At 36.0% G+C, this 21,821-nt stretch overlaps 1 protein-coding gene across 1 annotated transcript in view; it reads left to right on the top strand.

Annotated features, from left to right (window-relative positions):
- The window catches only part of LOC134531220 (high mobility group protein DSP1), a 35,315-nt gene extending 14,445 nt beyond the window's left edge, over positions 1–20,870 (top strand). Inside the window, exons 4-5 of the mRNA XM_063366886.1 lie at positions 4,530–4,704; positions 19,152–20,870. Of these exons, the coding sequence (XP_063222956.1) occupies positions 4,530–4,704; positions 19,152–19,295 (319 nt within the window). The 3' untranslated portion in view covers positions 19,296–20,870. The remainder of the gene's footprint in view (positions 1–4,529; positions 4,705–19,151) is intronic.
- Positions 20,871–21,821: the final 951 nt, after the last annotated feature.

Here is a 21,821-nt window from a genome sequence, read left to right as displayed (position 1 = left end):
CAGGTTACGAGGAAGTATTACCACCCTCGTAAATAACCAAAAAAAAAAAAAAAAATTGTAAATTTGTAAATGTTCTATTTTCCTAACTCTGATAATTTAATGTGTTTTAAAGGATAACTATATAATAAAATAAGCTTAATTAAGTTGTAAGTAAGTTTTGAATGCAGTAATAAGCCACACGATGACTGGTTGTTAGACTGTAAGGTATAACTGTCTAAATTTTGGCTGTTTAGGGTGTACAGAGAGTTTCAATCCTCCAATGAATACATACGAATGTGTTTAGATGTAGCACCAAGACTTGGTATTTTATAGTTTGAAGTTAATTTGAAACCAACAATTGGGAAGGTCATTTGCAATAAAACCTGTGTTCAGAAATTAGTTCAATTGCAATAATGTAACTTTTAAGTTCCAGAAAATATTTAAATTTTAACTGGACAAATATGTGAACAATAACTTTTACATTCAAATTCTGGAACACATTATTCTTTTTTTTTTTTTTTTTTTTTTTTTTTTTTTTTTTTTTTTTTTTTTTTTTTTTTTTTTTTTTAGGACTATATCAACTCTAAATGTACACTACTGTATCTTATTTATGTTCGCATCGTTTGTTATATTGTGTATATGTTGTATATGTGATTGTGTTAATGTATCTTGACCAGTGTTCCTTGCCGTGTGTTCTTGTTAGCCTACGTTGGTAAAAATAAAACCACTGTAACTTATGTACTGGTACTTAATCATGCAATTATGTAAATTAAAATTGTTTTCATAGGATAAAATGTCTGTGCTATAAAACAGGAAAACCAAGAACAATTTCTGTGTTGCTGTAGTTTATGTAATTTTTGTTTTTCATTGTCCTTCTGTTGGTGATAGTTGTGGAAGTAACTGAGAAATCGTTTTCGAGGTAGTCCACAGGTATGACTATCGCTCGTTACTAACGCACTAATTACATAATGTATAAAAATTGTGTGCGTGGGTGCCACGCGTATTACAAGTGACATTTAGTTCCATACTAAATGCAATTTTGTTTACGAAATGCGAATTGTGTTGCTATCAACACTACATATTTTTTATTTGTACTTGTGGCTGAAATTGGGTATTACTAATTTATATATGAGAAAAAAAAATGTTTGTTGAAGACGCAAAAAATTTGGTTCTTTTTTGAAAGAAGCAAATACATCATTGTTATTTTATACAGTAAGACTGTATTATGTACGGTGATTATAATTGATTAAAATTATGATCCATGTATACTTAATCGTATAAAATGTGAACTAAGCTATTACGGAGATTGAAAAAAGAACTGTTGGCGACTTCAGTGTGTATCTTAGAGTGAAAACTACGGACCTATAATTGTCCTGCGAAATATCTTGCTTCGACTATTATGCTGGACCACGAACTTCAGGACGAGGGATTAAAGAGCCCCATTTTTCAAATTTCATAATACCTTGAAGAACCTGGGTATACATGATGCTAGTCAAACTCCGAATATAGAGTTGATGTCTAAGGATCTACTGGTTATTTCTACTGCTACCTACCAACAAACGCCATGACAATGAAGACAATAATGGAGTGTCATGCCTATATGTTATGCTTGGACGAATAACTCCACGGTATCCTTTGACTTATGTTTGGAACTACAGAAGGATTAAAGTGGTATGAAGTTACTGTTAATTGACAATGTAAATATGTATGTGAAGTACTTTGAAATATTAGTAGGTAGGTACTCCAAACGACGTGTTGCTCTTTAGATTTATTCCTGATTAATTAAAGTAACATCAATATTATAATTTTCAATTTGCTGCATCAATTATTGTGAAGTAATTTTCTATAACTATCATCAATGTAGAATAGTTTATCGTAAAGTGCTTTACCCTAACTGACAAGCCTGTGCAAGCTATATTTTGTTTTATTTAACTTTGAGTTCTCTGTAATTGATTAGGCTAGTCTAGAGTTGGTTTGTATAATCCCAGATAAAGCAAATTAAATGAATTTAAACTAATTTGAAATGTTAATATCTCCGACTTTGATTTTACATTGTTTCTCATAGAGGAAACTGAACCTTGTAATTTGGTGACATGTACTTCATGTTAAATTCTGTGTCACATCCAGAGATTAGAGAAATATGCAGATGGAGAATAAGGTCTGACTTTAGACGAGGGGGTTTAGATTATCGTATTTTGTCCGTAGTATTTAAAGATCATAAAAAAAATTGGTTGTCTGTAAAGTCGGTTTACGGACGATAGTTTAACGTGACAACGTCATAACAAAACATTGATGAAATGATTGCATACTTTATGAATAAAATTTAATCATTTTAATTGAATTATCACTATTTTGTATGGATACAAAGAAGGAGTGAAATAAAATCTATAATTTAATTGATAAATTTACTTTTATTTGCACTCATTAATTCAAATATGTTTATTACTTTAACGAACAGATTATTTTAAATATAACTTTTTGAATGAAAGTGATTGTTTAATTGGAATGTTCAATTGGTACCATAAAATAGTATATTCCCTTGCACGTCGGTTAGGCGGTTCAACTTGATATTAACATTTCTAAAAAATTTTTAAAATTCTCTTTTATGTTTCTTTTTGTTTATTGCTCTTTATTTTGAAAAAAATGGAAAAATAACCAAAAAAATTAATTAATAAAAATAGTTTAGTTAAAGTACTAAATTTAAAAGCTACTTTTGAAAAGCCCGCCTTAACCTATTTAATATAATAGTAGATTCATAGGCCAAACGAGTGGAAGATAGATGCGGCACAAGCGTGCAATGAACGTAACGGGACAATGAGTCATCCTTTTTCGTGCGTGCAGCCGGCGTTCATCGATTTATTATAAGTTGTCACGTCAATTAATTAATTCGTTTAAAAAAATTGGTTGTCTGTAAAGTCGGTTTACGGACGATAGTTTAACGTGACGTCATAACAAAACATTGATGAAATTATTGCATACGTTATGAATAAAATTGAATCATTTTAATTTTAATATTAAAATAATAAACACTTGAAATTATACTAGTAATAAGATTTTAAAAATGAAAGAATAATTAACCTTTATTGCCGAAATTGTTGTTGTAATAAGCAATTAAAACCACATTAACTTTTCACTTCACTTTATAAACAGTCGACGAAACAGTTCATGTGTAGATGACTTGTAATTAATTTTAAAAACTGGCGTTTAGCTATAAAGTTTAAATATAATTATGAACAAGTTTTCATATAAATAAAGTGTAATCAAATATCTATCATCAATTATATGAATCACTATAATTTTTTAGTCAATTGTAACATAACCTATTATTACTGCACTCGCCGACAGCGTAACGGAACAATGTGCGTAACGGGACACTTTTTCGTGTGTGCAGCCGGAGTTCATCGATTTATTAGACGTTGTCACGTCAAAAATTAATATTTGCACTTATAGAAATTATTAACTAATTTGGAACATTTTCTATCATAGTTCCTAGTTTCTCACTACAACTATTTCAAAATGTATTCAAGTTAAAGTGCGGTATGTATTATAACACCATTTTCACTTTTGTGATTATAATATACTAATATGAAACAAGACTAAATAGGATGAGTGAACTGCTGGAGTGTACATATATACGTACGCGTAGCACTGTGGCTGTGGCTCGCATCGGTTATTGTGCGTCCGTGGGCTTGGGAAGGGTTTATCTTGACAAGGGGCCCGCAAGGTGGGGGGAAGAAAGATAACACCTCGTGAATGGTGTGGAGAAGACCGTACGAGAGCGATAACTGACACATTTTTGTCTCCTCCTTTTGCTCTTTTCGCGGTCACACACTCACATACCCAAATGCAGATGCCAGGCGCGAGCTGAGAACTTGCTGCTCTGATGAACGCTCTTAACTGTTGATATTGAGACACTTGTTGCAGCATTTGTTATTCCGGCGAAATTGTACGTCAATTTCAAAAACTTTGACATCAGAGCGTGAATAGTGTTATCAGCCAGGAAGCAGCTGCATTAATAATCCCTTCCCCTAATCAGTGATCTCTTCACGTGATCACCCAGTGACTTTGGAATCTCCGCAGGTTCTTTTGGTTCTTGTCACACTGTTTCCATCCACCTTCAAGGCATTCTTAAATGCTTTTCAGAAACTGACACCACTAGGATATCTTGCAGTTTTCAGATTGCATTGTTTATTGTTTCTTTTAAAGCTCAGTACACTGTGTGCGCCCAGGTAGTTGGGACCCCTTAATATGGTATATTTTGTGAATTTTATCATCTTTGTCTAAAGCAATTTTGAGTACTTGAATGGCTTGGAAAATTAAATACAGTTATTCTTATTTTAAACTATTTAATAAATTATCTCATTGCTGTGTGTGTGTGTGTCTTAAATATTTTGTAGTAGGGTATTTCTTGTAAACCTTATGTTAGCTTATGTGTGTTTTATTGTATGCAAAAATGTGATTACTTCTGTGTTCCTGAAGGTATAAGGTAGACTGCCATGATGGTGGGGAGCCATAGTAAAGAAGGGCGCTTGAATGGTTTGTGTTGGCAGGTCTGCGTTCTTCTGGTTCTGTAACGACGAGCGCAGCAAAGTGAAGGCTCTGAACCCGGAGTACGGAGTCGGGGACATCTCGAAGGAGCTGGGTCGGAGGTGGTCGGATGTGGCGCCGGAGGTCAAGGCCAAGTATGAAGCAATGGCTGAGAAAGACAAGGCCAGATATGAGCGAGTGAGTGCCTTGCATGTTCTTTAAAACCTTTTATTGATGTACAGTAAAAGTCCGTTATAACGTAAATTTATAAAGGCGCCAAAAGTTTATGTTATAGCGAATTTTCGTTATAGCCAAAATTTTAAAAAAAAATCTTATTTTTGTAGCATTTTTAAAATATATTATTTTCTGGCTTGTTTTTACTATGTAAATTCACAACAAAAGTAAAGGAAATATACATAAAACTTAGTAAAATAACATTTTTAAGCTATATCAGCACATGCGGACTGCGAAATATGAGACAGCGTGGCCGTGATAAGGCCGTCACGCACATCGTGGCTAAGCGCACAGCTGTTTGTTTACATGGTGACTGGCGGGCGGGGTGTTGCAAGGTCATGCCGGCCGCAACCTGTCGCTTTGACCGCAGCTGGTTTGCTGGATACGTGCGCTAAGCTGATGATATCGGGTGCATATTTGCAGAGTTTTGAATACTTACTAACAATATGTAAACTCAAAGATGTAGTGAAATTTATTTTAAAATTTATCAATTATTACTCACTTTGACACCTATGAAAAATGTCAAAACACAAAAAAAAAAATTAAATCTCTAATTACATTGGACAACCATACTAATTATATAAAATCATTTTTCCGACAATTCGTCAGTAACACAAAAATAATCACTTGTACAGACCCTTGGAAAATAACACAAAATTAAAAATCACTTTTTAAAAAACGAATCAATTTTGGTTTGCCTTGATTTCACTAGACTTTCGGACAAAATAAACGACTGGACCTCTTGGAAGTTCATCTAATCTTTCGATCTTTCGTCGAAGCATTTGTATGCTGATAAAAACGACTGATTGTGTCAAGTGCATCCATCATTGACTTTTTCGACGGAATAGATACGTCACTTGGTTCGTCGTCATTATTGTCATCATCTTCAGACGCCGCTTCGTTTTGATTAGAAGAGACAAGCTCGACAAGTTCCGTGTTCGTCAACTCCCCGCACACATCAACATTATCATCAGCCGTGGCAAATTCGTGGAACGTGCACTTTTAAGGCTAGTTGCACAGCCTTTAACATAGCACCGGCAACCGGAATACCTCGTGCGCGATTTTGGGAAAACCATGTAAACAAGGCTTCCTCAAGATCAATATGTTTTGCAGCACGTAATTTATTTGTTTTACCTGGTGTGCAATCTTTTAAAGCTGCTGACTGATTTTTTCCTTATTTTTCAAAATAGTGAGTAAAGTAGATGGAGTCAAACCGTAGCGTCTACCAATTTCACTTCTGCTGACGGACGGATTTTCACACTCTTGTAAAAAAAATTATTTAGAAGATAGTTCGAGAGATTTTCTTTTTTTATCCATGTTTGATGCTAATTACGTAGTTACACGTGTCGCGTATAACTAGACATAAACAACAATGCACGTAGTGCCGTACACTGAAACTACACCGTACGCAACGCTTACAATGCAAGTGTGAGACGAGTTATGCTCATTTACGGGCTACAGTCGGCTGATTCTAAATAAGTAACACTCGCAGCGGGGCCCTGTCGCAGTGGGTTAACGACATTTGCTTTCATCGCCGCGAGGCAAGCTATGCTGGCTGTGGGGCCCCATCTTGTGCTGTGTTGCCAAGGCGGCCACATCATGCGCGTTGTTTCATTTGCCGGACGCGTGGAATTGTGCGAAGTTGTTTCTCATTTATTAAGGAAATTGTAGATGTTTTCTCATTGTTTTAGAGCAAAATTACAGGTGTGTAATCTATCGCTATGGCGAAATAGAGCCCACGCTGCATTCGTTATTTCCGAAATTTTTATCCTACGCAGTATATGCAAAACTGACGGTGCCGATGGCAATTATCGTTATAGCGGACTTTACGTTGTAGACCGTATTCGCTACAACGGACTTTCACTGTATTTTTGCTCCAAACTTTGTGATTCCACAAAAAAATTACTTATGATTGTAAAACCCATAAAATTTTGTAGCACTTCACCTATCCTGTGCTTTGCTATTTGTAAGGGTTCCTAGTATTTTCTATTGATGTCAACTTACAGATGTTTCTCCTTAATAGGGACCTCGAAAACCCGTTAGTAAAACTGGCTAAAAGCTGTGTTTAAGTAATGCAATTTTGCAGTTAAAAATTCTTTGGTATCCTTATCAATCATTAAAAAAATTGTGTTCAGTTTAATATTTTAAAATGATGTAACTCAATATTGTGTTTACTGAATAATATTTGCATAAAAAAACCATCTGGTTGAATATTTATAAATATTACGCAAACATTTGCGAAATTCTCATTTGTACAACTTTTACTGTAACAGGGGGGAAAATGTTTATTTGGGAGTGGCTGGAATCAAGCCTCTAACCAACTCTGATAATATTATAACCCTGGGCTCTTAGCCTTCCCATTGTCTAAATAACATTATTATTATTATTATGTTTTTTATAGATCATCCCAATCTATTGTTACCTATCCCTTGAAAGGCAAGGATACCAAGAGAATTTAGACTAAAGGGTGAGAGTGATTGCATAAGCACGATAGCATACAATATATTGTACATTTCCAAATCCAATAAAACATAACCTTTGTTTGCCCCTAAAATTCCAGGCTTTGGTATAAGCTTACTGCCCCTATGGCACCAGGTCTAAGAACATAACTAATACAATTTTTAGAGAAAGAAATATCATATAGAAATCAATAACTGCCAAGGGTCTGTATATCAAGGCAAGCAAGAGACTTGATGGGTGATGGTGTCTGACCACCGCACTAGCGTTCACCGTGCTACTGTCTCGACTCAACATGTGACACGCTGTAAAAAGAACTACAGAATTGTATAAATGTGTGGTTGACTATTTCATAACATAATCAGTCAACATTTCTTATCAGAAGAATCATTTAAGCCCTCACGTGAAACAATATTTATGTAGGTTTTTTTACTCCAAAAATGTTTATTTTATAGCTTAAGAAAAAACAGTTGTGCCAGGACACTGGGAAAACCAAGGGTTATTAACTAGTTAACATGAAATTCCTCTTCAACCTGAGAGCTTTCCAAACAAGAATATTAACATCACTATTTATACTTTTTAACTAGTATATACAAGTGATTATTCAATATTGATTATTTACAAATTTACAATTATTTACAAAAATACAAAACGTCTTATTACTAGAGACCTGAATGGTTACCCTGTTTTATTGCATAATCGTCGCACCGATATTTTAGGGCGTCAATATTTGAATTTTAAAAAACCTCTTGCGTAAACGTCGCATGATGTTTTTGGTCCCGCTATTAGAGTCCGGGCGCTTTGTGGAGGTATTTTTTCCATATAAAACATGTTTATCACTTTTTACGTACTTTGCAATGGAATTTTCATTTCATTTCTTTCAAACGTAACTCGGCAGTTGTAGTATTTACACATTAGTGTAACTGCATTGGATGCATAAACAGTTACTGTTAAACTCATCAGCTTGTTGCCTTGCACTAACCTTAATTTTTAAGTGGAGTAATTAACATTTAAGACTGGAAATATTGATAACGTTATTTACATGGCCTATGTTAAAACCACAAGCAGACAGTTATAAAAATATTGTTTGATGGCTGCAGCTGTTAAGCTAGTAGTAAGGAGTGCTCCTTTTCAAGGAAATTCCAAAGTGCTATCCCGTGCATTTCACAAACAGTAAAACAAACTGTGGTCAAAGCAGGCATAAATAAAGCAGTTGAAAAGTGGAGTGTGTAAATTTTCAACTAAGCTCATCCAGGCAACATTTCGAAGGTCATAAAGAAAAACATCAGCTGTTAAAAGTCATAAGTAACACTGTTTAGATGCAGGGCGTGTAGTTTTTCAATAATGCTGTTTCAGTTCTCTGTCTGGTATATGGCGATGGTTCTTAGTATGTTAGGAATGAGAGGTATAAAACACTAGCATAGTAGGAAATATAACAATACCTTTTTGTGTGCAAATTCGTGGAAAAAATGCAAAAAAAAATTAGAAAATCCGTGCTTTTTTCAGCCTACTTGCAACTGACAACTGGCCCAAAATCTGCCATATGCCGAGGTAAGTCCTTAGGAAGTTGTCCAATGCCAAATTTTACTCACCTCAGAATATTGCAGTATAGATCGAACAAGTTGCTCCTTCGGTTTGTGGACATTTTCACCCGGGACCCCATACATAGCTTGACTCCTCATTCGTCGCAGGTGATTACTTCTGCAGCAAGTGGTCAGAGGCAGGAACTCCACTCCCGGCCACAAACTCGCTAATGGTGGACTCGTCTGCTCTCAGCGCTTCCAACGAGTAGCAGAACAAGTTTGCCACTCGCAAATACTGCAACTTGGTGACCAGCGATACAAGTTGACACACTCCTTTCTTCAAACAGCACCTCTCCCATGTTTCACAAGACTCGCTGTGACATCAAGTCTTGAAAATAATAATCGTGCTCACACAACTTCTACTTGCTGTCTGTGACTCTTAACCAAAAATGTTAATGTTAAATCCATTAATGTCTTCTGGTTTGCTTTCCTGCTCCTTGCGAACCTCACCCACCACCGCTTGCCCTTGGTGACCACAACTACATAGTTGCTTGAGGGCTTAACTTTAGTAAACGAATAAAAATTACCGTTCGTTACTCCTTACTTGCCACAGTCTCAGAGTTACTTAACTGTTTCTTCAACTACTCACGACCAGTCTATTTATTTAACTTAAGCAAAGTGTAGGCGATGAGGCTCAAGTATAAGTCCACCTCCTGATGTCATCGGTGGGGCGGTGGCAGCTCGCAGCTTGTTGACAGTGTAGCTCGCGAGGTGTTCGGCAGCGTGGCAGTCTTTGGCGTCGTCCGCTGGCTCCTTCACCTGCTGAACGAGCCGTTGCAGTATCCATTTAGCAGGGTCTCACACTTAATTATGTTCGGGTACATCGCTTCGGGACGGTTCCTTCCCTATCCATGACACGTGACATGTACCACCTTGTGGTACTCATATGCAATGCTCTTATCAAGGAAAATATTTTATTGTAGGCACCAAAATTCTGCACAAATCTCTCTTAGACTTTTAATTAAAATAATGTTACGAACTAATGTGGCTAAGGATAAAAACTGGGTAAGGGATGGCCTAATTATAGAGGTGTTCGAAAAAGTCGAAGTCGAATCGGAGCTTGCCGACTTCGGTTCGAAGTTAACACCAAGAATTTTTTTCGAAGGAATCATGAATAACTTGTCAATTGGCTTCTGCGAATCTAGGATTTTTGTCTCGAATCTAATCACAAATCGAATCTTTGAAGATTCCCGAACCTCGAATCTTTTTCGAATCATGAGAATTTTTTCCCTGTTGAAGTTTGACACTTGACAGAAGTTTTTTCAGCTACCTATTCAGTATATTCAGTTAGATGGCATCTTTGAATTTGAAGAATAAGACACGTTGTACCTATAGGAGCAGGTCAGACATTCAATAATTCAATGTATTGCATATTTTCATAAATTTTACATAAAAACAAAATACCTTTATACTTTGAAACCACATTAACGTTTAAGTTTAAATGTAAACAATTTACAGATTTTAACATCCAGTATAAATATTGATATTTTAGTTAAGCGAAATTAACTAACAATGATACCAGCAATTACTCATTAAAACATTAATATTTTGTTTTAATTTTTATTCATGGTGCACAGAAAAGGTCAAAATATTATGTTGCTGCACACTTCTAGTTAACAAAAAAATTAAATAACCATGATATTCGGTAAAGTAGATAATTACTTGTTGGAGTTTTGATGTTCTTTTTGCAATGTTTGCACATTGATGTTTTTTCATCCCCAACTTCATAGTGTTTCCACAAAGCCTTGTTCAATTTTCGTTTTGTTTTTCACTCAATCTCTGGCTGGATGCTGCCGCTCTGTATCGATTCAGGCTCAGAGGTACTTTGGTCTTCCATTGCAATCAGTCCTGTATCCATGTCCATTACAGTAAAACAATGGCCACGGTAGACGGTACAACTGCTAGGGTAGACAAGCGTGGCAGAGCCAACGTAAAAAATAATTAAGTAGATTCTGGTTGTCCTGAAATTGAGTAAAAGTGAATAACATGAATTACTAACACATTAGAGTATATTAACATTCAATAGTATCGGTTTTATGTGGCAGTAAATGTTTCAAGTCACTACAAAACACTGCGCAAAAAGATATTTTACGAGTCCGCATTCTGTGGTACGCTCGGACGAATTTAGCATAATGTACCATAACTATGTTGCCTTTTGTCAACGGGAGTCGTGTCTGTTGGATGCTGTTACATACGATACCTGTAGTATACCCGGAGTATTGGGGTATGTGTACCACAGCTATGGCATTCGTGTACAAGAATATTGCACGCTACTTTAATCACATGATGCTGATGAAGCTCAGCTGTTCACGTATGCGCATTACATAGTCAGTCTTGCATCTCCAAATACAGTAGACTCCCGATTATCCAGGGTAATGGGTCCACGGATAACCAAAAAACACGGTTAATGTCAAAGTCGAAAAACACTCTAATCAAAATTGTTTTGTCTTAACTATCTAGACAAACACTGCAGCGCCCTACTTAATTCGTTTCAAGAAAACAGCGTTATTCAAATAAGTAATTTTTTTTTCTTCATAAGATAGTTTTGTTAATCAAAATAATTCGTTTTACAATTTGATAATTTAAAAAAATCTCGTACCGCATTGTTTACATAAGAGGCTTTGGTCTTGGTCGTAACATTCCTAAGTAGGCGCTAAAAACATTTCAGACTTATCAAATGATGATGTCATAATAATGGGAGTTATATTTTAGTTCTTTTAAGATTTTAAAAACTAATAAACATAATGTTTTCTATTATTAGAAAGATTATTTAACATGTTAACGTAATTCCCATCTGTTTTTCCTAAATGCGTGTCCGCCATGATTCGTCATCATCACTAGCGCATCCTGGTGGGCGCGATGCAAACTAGCTCTGGCTTTTGTTTCCAGAGCTGCTGTTGACATGTGGGATAGCGTAATATAGGTACACACTGGCGTCGTCGGAAATAAATACGCTATGATGGAGATGAATAGCTATTACTGAAAGAGCAAAATAATGTTGGTTGATTCGTCACATTAATTCGTTGCATTGCATTTAATGCCACACAAGTGCCGTTGTCAGTGTACACGCACGGAAATTATGTTTGTGTTTATGGTTTATGTAAGTGAAATATGGCACGAATCTTTTTAAACTAAGATTCGATTCGTTGAACCATACGAGATTCGATTCGAGTTTCGACATTCTCGATGCTTCGTAGAACCTTACTTGTCAATTATCTTGAGGCTTTATTCAACAATATTGTAACGATGATTGGGGTAAATATAATATCACTTTATTACAGTACAACAGAGTTTAGAACCGTATATTCGTTACTTCTTAAATAAGCAAAAATAATTTAAATAATATCTACGGCGACGGTCTGGAGCAACATCTTATTTTAACAATTTCATGCAGGTTGGCCAACGTGACATGATTTTTAAAAAAGCACATTTGCATCGTGCTTGGATGAAATGGTAATAAGTAGGGACCCCAGAAAATGGTAAATAAAACTGGCTCAATTCGGTGTAAAAAAATGACAAAAGCGGTGCAAAAAATCTGTGTAAAAAAAAAGCAAGTGTTGCAAAAAATCTGTGTAAAAATAAGCAATCGGTAGAGACCCTAAAAATGGTGAAAAAATTATGCCATTGGCGGTGTAAAATAACCTCATAGCGGATAGGCACTACAAAGTAGCAGACTCTGCCTTACATCGGCCCACTTTGTCTCTCGTTTCATCACACAAGAATACAATCTGTTAGTCTTCTACAGCGTGCCTTACTGCTTCCTTATTTGCCTGGCCAATTTTTGGGACATAAGTTTCTCCAAGAGTGTTGGCTGATGGAAAATCACCTCCACCTAAAATGTATACATAACTTACAATATACTTATAAATAGGTAGCGTTTATAAGGTTATCGCTGAAAATATTAAGGGGCTAATTTACTCAAAACAATTCTAAGCCAAACCTAACCTAACCTGTTCGAGATTACTGCTGGATTACAGAGTCAAACCATCAATCAATCAGTCAAAAATATCTTGTGGTGTGCTCACCATTTCACAATGCAATCCATCGTATTTATGTGTTTGTTAATCTGAGGTACTTGCATATTTATTTGAAGTAAAGGTAAGTTGGGCCTAAAGGTAAGTTAATCGATAATATTGTAGGCCTACATATGCTTATGAACTTTTATTAGAGGGGGAAAACATTTCTAAATAAATAAGGCTAACCTTCTTCAACATGGGTGTTAAACCATTCCCTCATAGCTGGATGATCAGCTTTTTCCAAAGGAATGTTAACTTACAGCATCATATTAACAAAATCAGAAACAAATTTTTGTTTTCTGCACTTTAAAGCTTGTTTGCTTTATTCACGCTGTCGCCTATCGAGATTTGTTTAGACACTGTAGAATTTGCTTGACAAAATAATTGTCTTTTCTGTTTTGTTTTGTGTGTGTCATTTGCCACATGCTTTTTGCACGTGTTTTTGTGTGTCCTATCAACCCGCACGTTGCAGAACTTGCACATCATATTTTGTCCCGCTGATCAAAAATATAAAATCCATCCGATTTCATCCATCTTTCGCGTCGAAGTTTTCGGCATCTTAGTCATAAATTCAATTGTATCACAAAACTTACAAAATGTGGACGGTATTTGTAAACACTCATAGATATGTGCACGCAAAAATGACTGCCATCTTAGCTCCATGCGATTAAATTAGGTTAGGAAAATCGACACCAGTGCGCCTTGCGGCAGAAACGACCATTATTCAACACGAAAACTGTGGACAGTCAATTTTGTTATGTTGGTAGTGCGCATATCGATTGTTGACATTTGTTACATTTTGTTTACATTTGCGTTGGCAATATTTACTGCTTGTAAACAGAGTAATAAAAATACGTGGATTTCAGTAACGTATCAAAACGAAGATAATATCAGGGCATTAGTCTTTCAGTCTATGTTTATTTCACGCCTATGTTTATGATGGCGTAAATAAATTGAACTTGCGACATAAGGGCATTATTTTGTGCGTAAAAGCATGAATTTCGTGCGAAAATTCGTGAATTTCGCGACTGTCGAAATCAAAGGAAAGTCGCAAAATTCGTTTAAAGTATCAAATTTTCGTGAATTTCGCGCTTCACCATTTTTCGGGGTCTCTAGTAATAAGTAATAACATAAATATTTGTTTCATCCTAAACACATAAATATAATGCAGTTATTACTTAATGTACCTATAAAAAAAGGATATTTGGGAATTATATTTATATATTTTAACAATATTAAGTCTTAAGATTTCTAATAGCATCTGTTGGCCATCCTGGTTGCATCATCATGTGATTCTGCACGTCCAAATAATTATCCCAATTCAATGTTAAATTACGTAAACGTTACTTTCAGTTTCAGCAATAAAGAGTTTTCGGGTAGTTACAAATGATTGCATTGATGAAGTTAAAATATTTAATTATTTGTGGACCGAAACTATTCAAGTTATCCTTATGATCTTAACCAAAAATAAGGCTAAACGGAATGTAAATAAATAGTGGTGGATACGTTTTTTTATATTGTTTCCTTGCACAACAAAGATTATTCCTAATCCTTTAATGTATGGTTTTCGGTGGGTGTATCAATGTACGGATTTCTGCCGCTAATGTTGAAAAATGTTGAAATTGGTAAGTAAACTATGTCAACAAAATTTCTGTTTGTGCCAGGTTTTTATCCGCTAGGTTAACATACGTTCCGGAGCATACTTATTTTGTTAATGTGTAAAACTAAACATAATGGACGTGATATCGGTTGCACGCAAGCATGATCATGATAAAGACAATCCTATCCCCAGTACAAGCAAACAGTCTCCAAGTATGCCGGCGAATATAAAATAGTTCATACATTAGAGATGTTTGTTTAAAAACTTTTTTTTTTGTCTTTAAAATAAATAAACAAATATAAATGCTGTGAAAAAACTTCAATTATTCTGTAGAAAAGTTAGGACTTGGACTTCGAACTTCGGAAGTTTGAAGATTTAGAATTCCACTTCGACCATAAAAAAAAATTTCGAACATCCCTAATTAATTTTAAGTAAGTTTTATTACTGTTTTATTAATTACCAATATTTATACAGTAAAACCTCCATTAACGAATATTCTATTTAATGAAAAAAAACATGCAACGAAATAAAATTTTGGTCCCGCTGAACCGCCATAAGATCAATGCTGTTTTAAAATCTAAATACCAAATTTTATTTGTTCCGAAATAGTGAAATTCCCTTTACAACGAACTGCAGCTTTTGAAAAACACGCAAATATAAACATCTCCTACAAGACATCCACTAAATTTTTTTTTTGCATTCACTGCTTTAAAATACGTGCATATAACCTTAAAATAATATGCATCATGGATAACACAGGTCGTGTATACATGCCACACTTTGTTCAAAATGGCGGGTACATTTAGCGCTAGTGGCGGAAACCTCCCGTACCATCGTTCTGGCAAGACGAACAACTAGTATATTTTGCATTTCTATGGTTAAAGTAGAAAGTCAATTATAGGCGAAAAGGAGTAGAATTTTCCATTTACCATTCTGGGGGTGGAATGAAGAAAATCATTCCCTTTGAAGCTGCACGAGTGCTCACGGTAGCCACGCACGAGTCATGCTACAAGACTACCTAGTAATCTGAACTAAAGCGACTGCAAACTAGAAAATAATAATAAAAACCTTGGGATCACTCTTGGACTACATGGGATCACATCCTGTAAGTTAAGTCATGGTGAGATTGCTTCCGTATAGTTGTGGGCGAGAAACACTGGAGAGATGCGACCACGGTGACGACAGGACGAATCACTCCATAGGGCTGCATGTAGTTAAAACTTAGGCTAGGGGCCTGGAGGCCTAGGAAGTATGGGAACTGGCCTCTGATTGGCTGGAGATTGCACCAATCAAAACAAAATAAACAAGGTGGCTGGTAGCCTAATTTAAGGGGCATTTGAGGTCACTCGTGCTGAATGCAGCGCACTCTGTCGTAGTTTAGGCAAAACAGACTCGGGGTTAGAAAGTCCCGTAAGAGGGACTAGCGAAAGCCTGGCACTACGGGCCCAGCTAGTAAGCGCTCTGTCGGACTAAAAGAGAACTGGAGAGGGGTGTGATGGCGGCTGGTAGATGTCATGCTCCAGTGCCGAACTAAGGTAAATTGTTGGCCTCTTCGTGACGAGATGGCAAAGGCAGGCCTTTTGTCAGCCAGTGAGCAGACCTTGGTTTAGGCTTGCCGGGAGCAGAGATTAAAGACCCGGTTGGTGCCCTGGCCGGGGGGGGGGGGGGGGGGGATCTGCTGGCTCATGAGAAAAGTGTTAGGGCGAGCGCCTATACGTGTCAGACAGCTCTGGAACATTAGAACGGGGCATGACTGGAGCTGCTAACCTAAGCTGAGCTCTGGAAAGAGGGCTACCCTGGGAGGACGCTGAGAAAATCACTGTCACGAAGTCTGACACTGTTACTGGTCGCGTTTGTGGCCTGAGGCGGGAAGAAATATGGTGACTAATAATTGCTTGGCGAACTTACACCAGGTTCTCAGTTGCAGCGCTGGAAAAACTTTGTGGGACTCTAGTAGGAAAGATTTCATCAGGCTGAACGATGGGCTATCAAAGGTTATATTAGGGAATTTAGGTGAAAAATAAATTTGTGCCAATCATTTGAGATTTGCGACAGCATGTACACCTTCACACTTGACTAAGTATATGAAATAGTTTGACATAATAATAAAAGCGGGTTCTATGAAATCTTAAAAATCCTAATCGTATTCCTAACCGTATTGAGATGGTTACCGTATATACTCGTGTATAGCGCGCCCTTTTTTCCCCTCAAGTAAAGGAAAAAAATAAGGATGCGCGCTATACACGGGAAAAAAAATTTTTGGGGGGGGAGGCGGGGAGGAGTGGAAGTCGTTAACTGACGGGTGACGTTTCTGGCCAGCCCCCACACATACGCACAAGCAACAAGACCTCTGTTTCACACACACACACACACACACACACGCACACGCGCGCGCAAGCTCGCACATCATGGTCTCTTGTTTATTTTTAGACCTCCCCCCTTTACAGAAAGCCAGCTCAGAAGCTAGTAAAAAGAGAGAGAGAGAAAGAGAGAATGTTGTCACCAGTTCCCTCCCCCCCCCCCCCCGACAACTTCTTCGCTTCCTCCATTCCTCACCGGTGAGTCATCAAGTTCTCCGCGCCAGCTTAGCAACGTAGCGCGGCACGCCTCCCTCCCTTCCTTCCTTCCACGGACCATTTGTGACGATATAGCGCTTCATTATCTTCCGTTTAGACAGCAGAGTTTATGTATTTTCCTGACGCATCACCACACATCAATTTAAATAATCAGGTACCACAAAATGTTAGTAAAATTTATTTATGGGGGAAAAAAAATTTCAATTTTTTTTTTCTTTGGAATTAGTTGCAAAAATCGTGGTGCGCGCTATACACGAGGGCGCGCTATACACGAGTAAATACGGTATTTCATTATAAGCTGAAAGAATTTTGGAATATATCACACGTGTAACGTGAACTACTTAACCTATACAATAATTGCATGTAGTATTGCTACAGAAAAATTGTCTAACTCGTATAGCAGAAATTTGAATCATCTATGTAAAATTTCTGATATTGATGAAAGTTTTTGTGTATGTTATTAAAAACTCAGGATAGCGACAGTGGGTGATACAAAAGTTAGGAGCAGAATATGACATGGAAAATTGCATCACACAAGTCGAAGGAACAATTTTTTTTTAATTTTCCATATAATAGTTATGATTTAAAATAAAAATATGTTCTTTTATAATTTGGATTTCAATTTTATAAACTATCTGACATATTTCAGATGTACCAAATGAAATTAATGTTCAATGAAATAGTGACCATAAAACAGCTGCATGATTTACCGCATTTTTCATTAACGTAATTAAATATAAGTGCATCACATCTGTGGAAGGTTAAAGACTCTTGTGAATTTTTGGTGTTAATCTATAGTACTAAAATGGACATTGTGGTACTTAAATGAATGAAGGGTGGTGAGATTAGAATGGAGCATTGACAGTAAATGAGTGGGTGGGGGAAATAGTTATCGGAGAATATCCTTCTGTTTACTGAGATTAGGTGGGTTTTGGTTTAACTACTTGTCTCCTTGCTCATTTATTCCACCAATGATACAGTCTCATCACTTCATACTTCATCATCTTGAAGATGAGATGTTAGCCCATTCATTCTCTTGTGAAATATTTGTGTTAGACCTCGTCAGTAATTGTGCTGAGAGGTGAGTTACCTTACCACTTGTTAATGTTTGTAAATACAAAAAAATAATATTAATTTTTGGACTAATTTTTTTAACTAAACCGTAGGGACCACAGAAAATGGTAAATAAAATCGACCAAAAGCAGTGTTACAGTATGGCAAAAAGACTGTGCTACAACCAAAAGGTGTACAATAAATTGGTATAAAAAATTTGTTACCTCAAAAATTCTGTATAATATGTTCATTTTTCTTTTTTATTCTTTGACAATTTTATTCCATACACTAAGAATTGAAACTAAGAATTTTATGGTAATTCTGAAGGAAAACCTCTTCCAGAAAAATTTTTAATGCATTGTTTTTTATCCCTGGGAATTTTACCAAGGTTTTTTTTATACTTAAAAGTAGTTAGCTCTTGTAATGGTTAACTATGTTAATGCTATAAAAGTGTGAGGATTGTTGGTTAGATTAAGTTATCTATGTAAAAATTTAAATTTGTAACATAATTTTACAGTGTTACGATATCACAGTATTTGTAACTTATCCTAACCACTCATTAAAATAGTAAACTTATTTGAGTTATCATAGGATCTTCCAAAATAACTTGCTGGCTATTTCCATATAAAATCATGCACCAATATTTTGCAAACACTTCAGAACATAATTTCATGTTGACAGTCACTCATTTTCTTAAAGCACTTTACATAATAAACAGTATAAAAAAAGTAATTATATTTCTGTATTTACGTTCTATTACACTGGAAAAAACGCCATTTCGGAATAGCCTTCTTTACGGCATTAAAATACACCTGGATCATAAAATTATTTACTAGAATTTCTGCAATTATTCTTAACTAGACTCAGTTGTTTAGGACTCAACTCTACTAAAAAATTAGCAAGTGTGGATATCCTACTTGAATGTATTATTAATGAACTAGACTTTGTCCAAAAAAATTCTAGACTGGTCCACTCTAGTTTATATGTACTTATTCTGTGAGTGTTCTGCAAATAGTTTTTTTTTTAATTGCATACATTGTAATATTTGCAAAATACTTTATTTCCTTAGGCATCACAAATATAAAAAATTGGTGTCTTGTAGTTAAGTAATGTTTTATTTGTACAGGAAATGTCGGCGTACAAAAAAAGGTCAAAAGGTGGGATGGCCAATGTCTCCCCCACTCGTGTGCTGACTGTGAAGAAAGACAGTGATGAAGAAGAAGTGGAAGATGAAGATGATGAAGAAGGTGATGAGGATGATGATGAATGAACCAAAGTGACACTTGAGAATTTTTGTGGTTCACAAACCATGGGTGTGAGCAAGCGAACTTTGACATTTGTCACACTCGTTGTAAATATTGTGTAACTTAACAAATTTTGTGTTCTGCATTCAGTTTCAACTTTTTTATCTCAATGATTATTATTAATTGGATGTGCGGTACAATGTTGAATGCTAATAGTGGTGTTAGGACACACTTCTCAGCCACTGCCTCTTGTGTATATACTTGTGAATATTGTTGTGCGTTGTGTGTGTGCATGTAAGTTATCCATGCTCTCTTTTACGGCATCAGCGACCACAGGATAACACGCTGCAGGGGTTCGCCATCTGCGACGGTTATGAACTGTCCTCCAGCAGGTGGAATTGCAGCTTAATATAAGGAAGAAAATATTTCATAAAAAAAAAAAAGGAAAGTTGTGCATACAGTGTAACATGATATATGTGCTGGGAGATGGGGTGTTTCTTAAGAATTAGAGTTGCATCGTTAATGTTGGAAGTTGCGAATAGTCTGTTGTGTTTAGGTCTTTGCTGACTCTTAATGGATGCATTAGATATTGGCAGTGTGTATTTGCATGTGGCCATTACCAGGGAATTTTTTTATTAAAATATTTTTATACATTTAGGCTCTTTTCATTTATTTTCGAATGGATTTTTAATATTAAACTTTAAAGTTTATAAAGATAAATTTGCCAGGAAATTTTGGACAAAGTAAGCTATTGCACATTTACTGTTATGCACCTTGAAATAAAATTTAACTTTTTTGATTCATTAATACGGGTTATGACTGTGTTGTTGGCTGTACCTAGTGGTTTGTCACGTGCAAACAATTGTAGATGATGTGTGAAGTGTGTCCTAGCATGCAGCTGAGTAAATGTGAGGTGGGCTTCACTTAGTTGTCTGTTGCTGAGCTGAGCGACAGTATGTGAACTGGTCTGGCCTCTCTTGCTGGTTGTTGGTTGTCATTTTAGAGACTTTTTCTATAAAGTATTTGATACTTAATATGATTGTGCCGGTGCTGCCAGGGACCGATATGTTCTTTCATTTCTCTTGTGCCTTTTTTCCCGTACAGTTCCAAGGAATTAGATACCTACTTGTTTTGTGGCAGACACCTGTGGTTGCTGGCACAGTGATGTTGCATACTTCAGACAGTTTTAGCTCCTCATCTTAAGAGTGATGGTAAGAATGTGAGGTACACTTGTATCTAAAGAGATAATTATTTTTATTTAAGACTTGCAGGAGAGAGGTGTGGTTTGCATTGAATGTGAGTAAAGCTGGTTTGGGCTGAACTTAGTATTTGTTGGGTAAAATGGAGCACAACAGTGACCTGCTACTGTGGCAAGATAAGGTTTGAGCATTTTTGTACTGTTCGTGAACATTCCTGTGATTCAGTGGTAATACCAACTGAGGAATGATTTTTAGAAATTGGAAAAGAAGTTGGTAAGTAGCAGGCATTTAAATGACCTGCTGGAATGTCTTGAGTCTGTGAGAAGTGTTCTAGCGAGTTTCAACTATAGAAGCCAGTGTTTTGTATGTAATAGGGATGAATAAAAAAAATTTTAGAACAAATGTTATAGCCTTTTTTAAATTGATTTGTATAGAACTTGTTAGATTTCTACAGTAATTTTTTCCATGATAAGAACAAATTTGACAGTTTACAAGTGCTTTAAAACCCTGGATTTAACAAAGAAATAATTTTATGAATACTCTCTCAGGAACTGTTGGAAATTTTGACCCAAATTATTAATCTGTAAAAATCACAGTAGAAGCTTGTAAAAATGTAGTTTTTAATGCACAACGTATATTCTGTGTGGAGTTTGATACTCTCAATTATTTTCCTAGAAGAACAAAAAAAAAATAGGACATTCCATTTAAAAGCTCATTCCTTCAGAGACAAACCTTCTCATCTTCCTCCCCCCTCATAACATTCCAACATTCCTTCCCTTCCTTCAAACTTTCCGGGTTCCTGTCAACGTGTCCCCCCCCCCCCTCTACCTCGCACACACGCACACACACTATATATACATATATATATCAACGAGAATCAAAACACACAGTGTTTTATAGTTACTTCATAAAATGAATATTTTTACTGCCCACTCAAACAACCATACAATGTTAGTAAATACTGTATAAGTTGTTGTGAGAAGTCCCCCACCCACCCAACCACTTTTTTTTTTTTATAAAAAATAGTGGACTAGGTATGTTTTAGTCTCGGTAGTATTTCTGCTGGAATGGAAAAAAATTTGCAGGGCATTAAAATGTATATTTTACTGCAAATAAACTATACTCACCTTTCCCTCCGTTTCCAACATGTCCAGTGCATGGGCATAGCTGCCAACTCGTACAATTTTTTCATATTTTGTACGAATATTTGTTGTTTGTACGATTTTACGAATTATATAATTTTTCTTTTAAGATTTTTTTTTCTTTCAAAATTTTTGCATGTTGTGGCATGCTACCTCACTTGTGTGCGTGTAGGTTCACGGGCAATCGCTTCAATGACAGTTTTTTTTTTTT

The sequence above is a fragment of the Bacillus rossius genome, chromosome 3, assembly GCF_032445375.1.
Source record: "Bacillus rossius redtenbacheri isolate Brsri chromosome 3, Brsri_v3, whole genome shotgun sequence".
Lineage (NCBI taxonomy): Eukaryota > Metazoa > Arthropoda > Insecta > Phasmatodea > Bacillidae > Bacillus > Bacillus rossius.
Note: the sequence above shows the minus strand (reverse complement) of the source record. Positions and strands in the feature narration are given on the sequence as shown.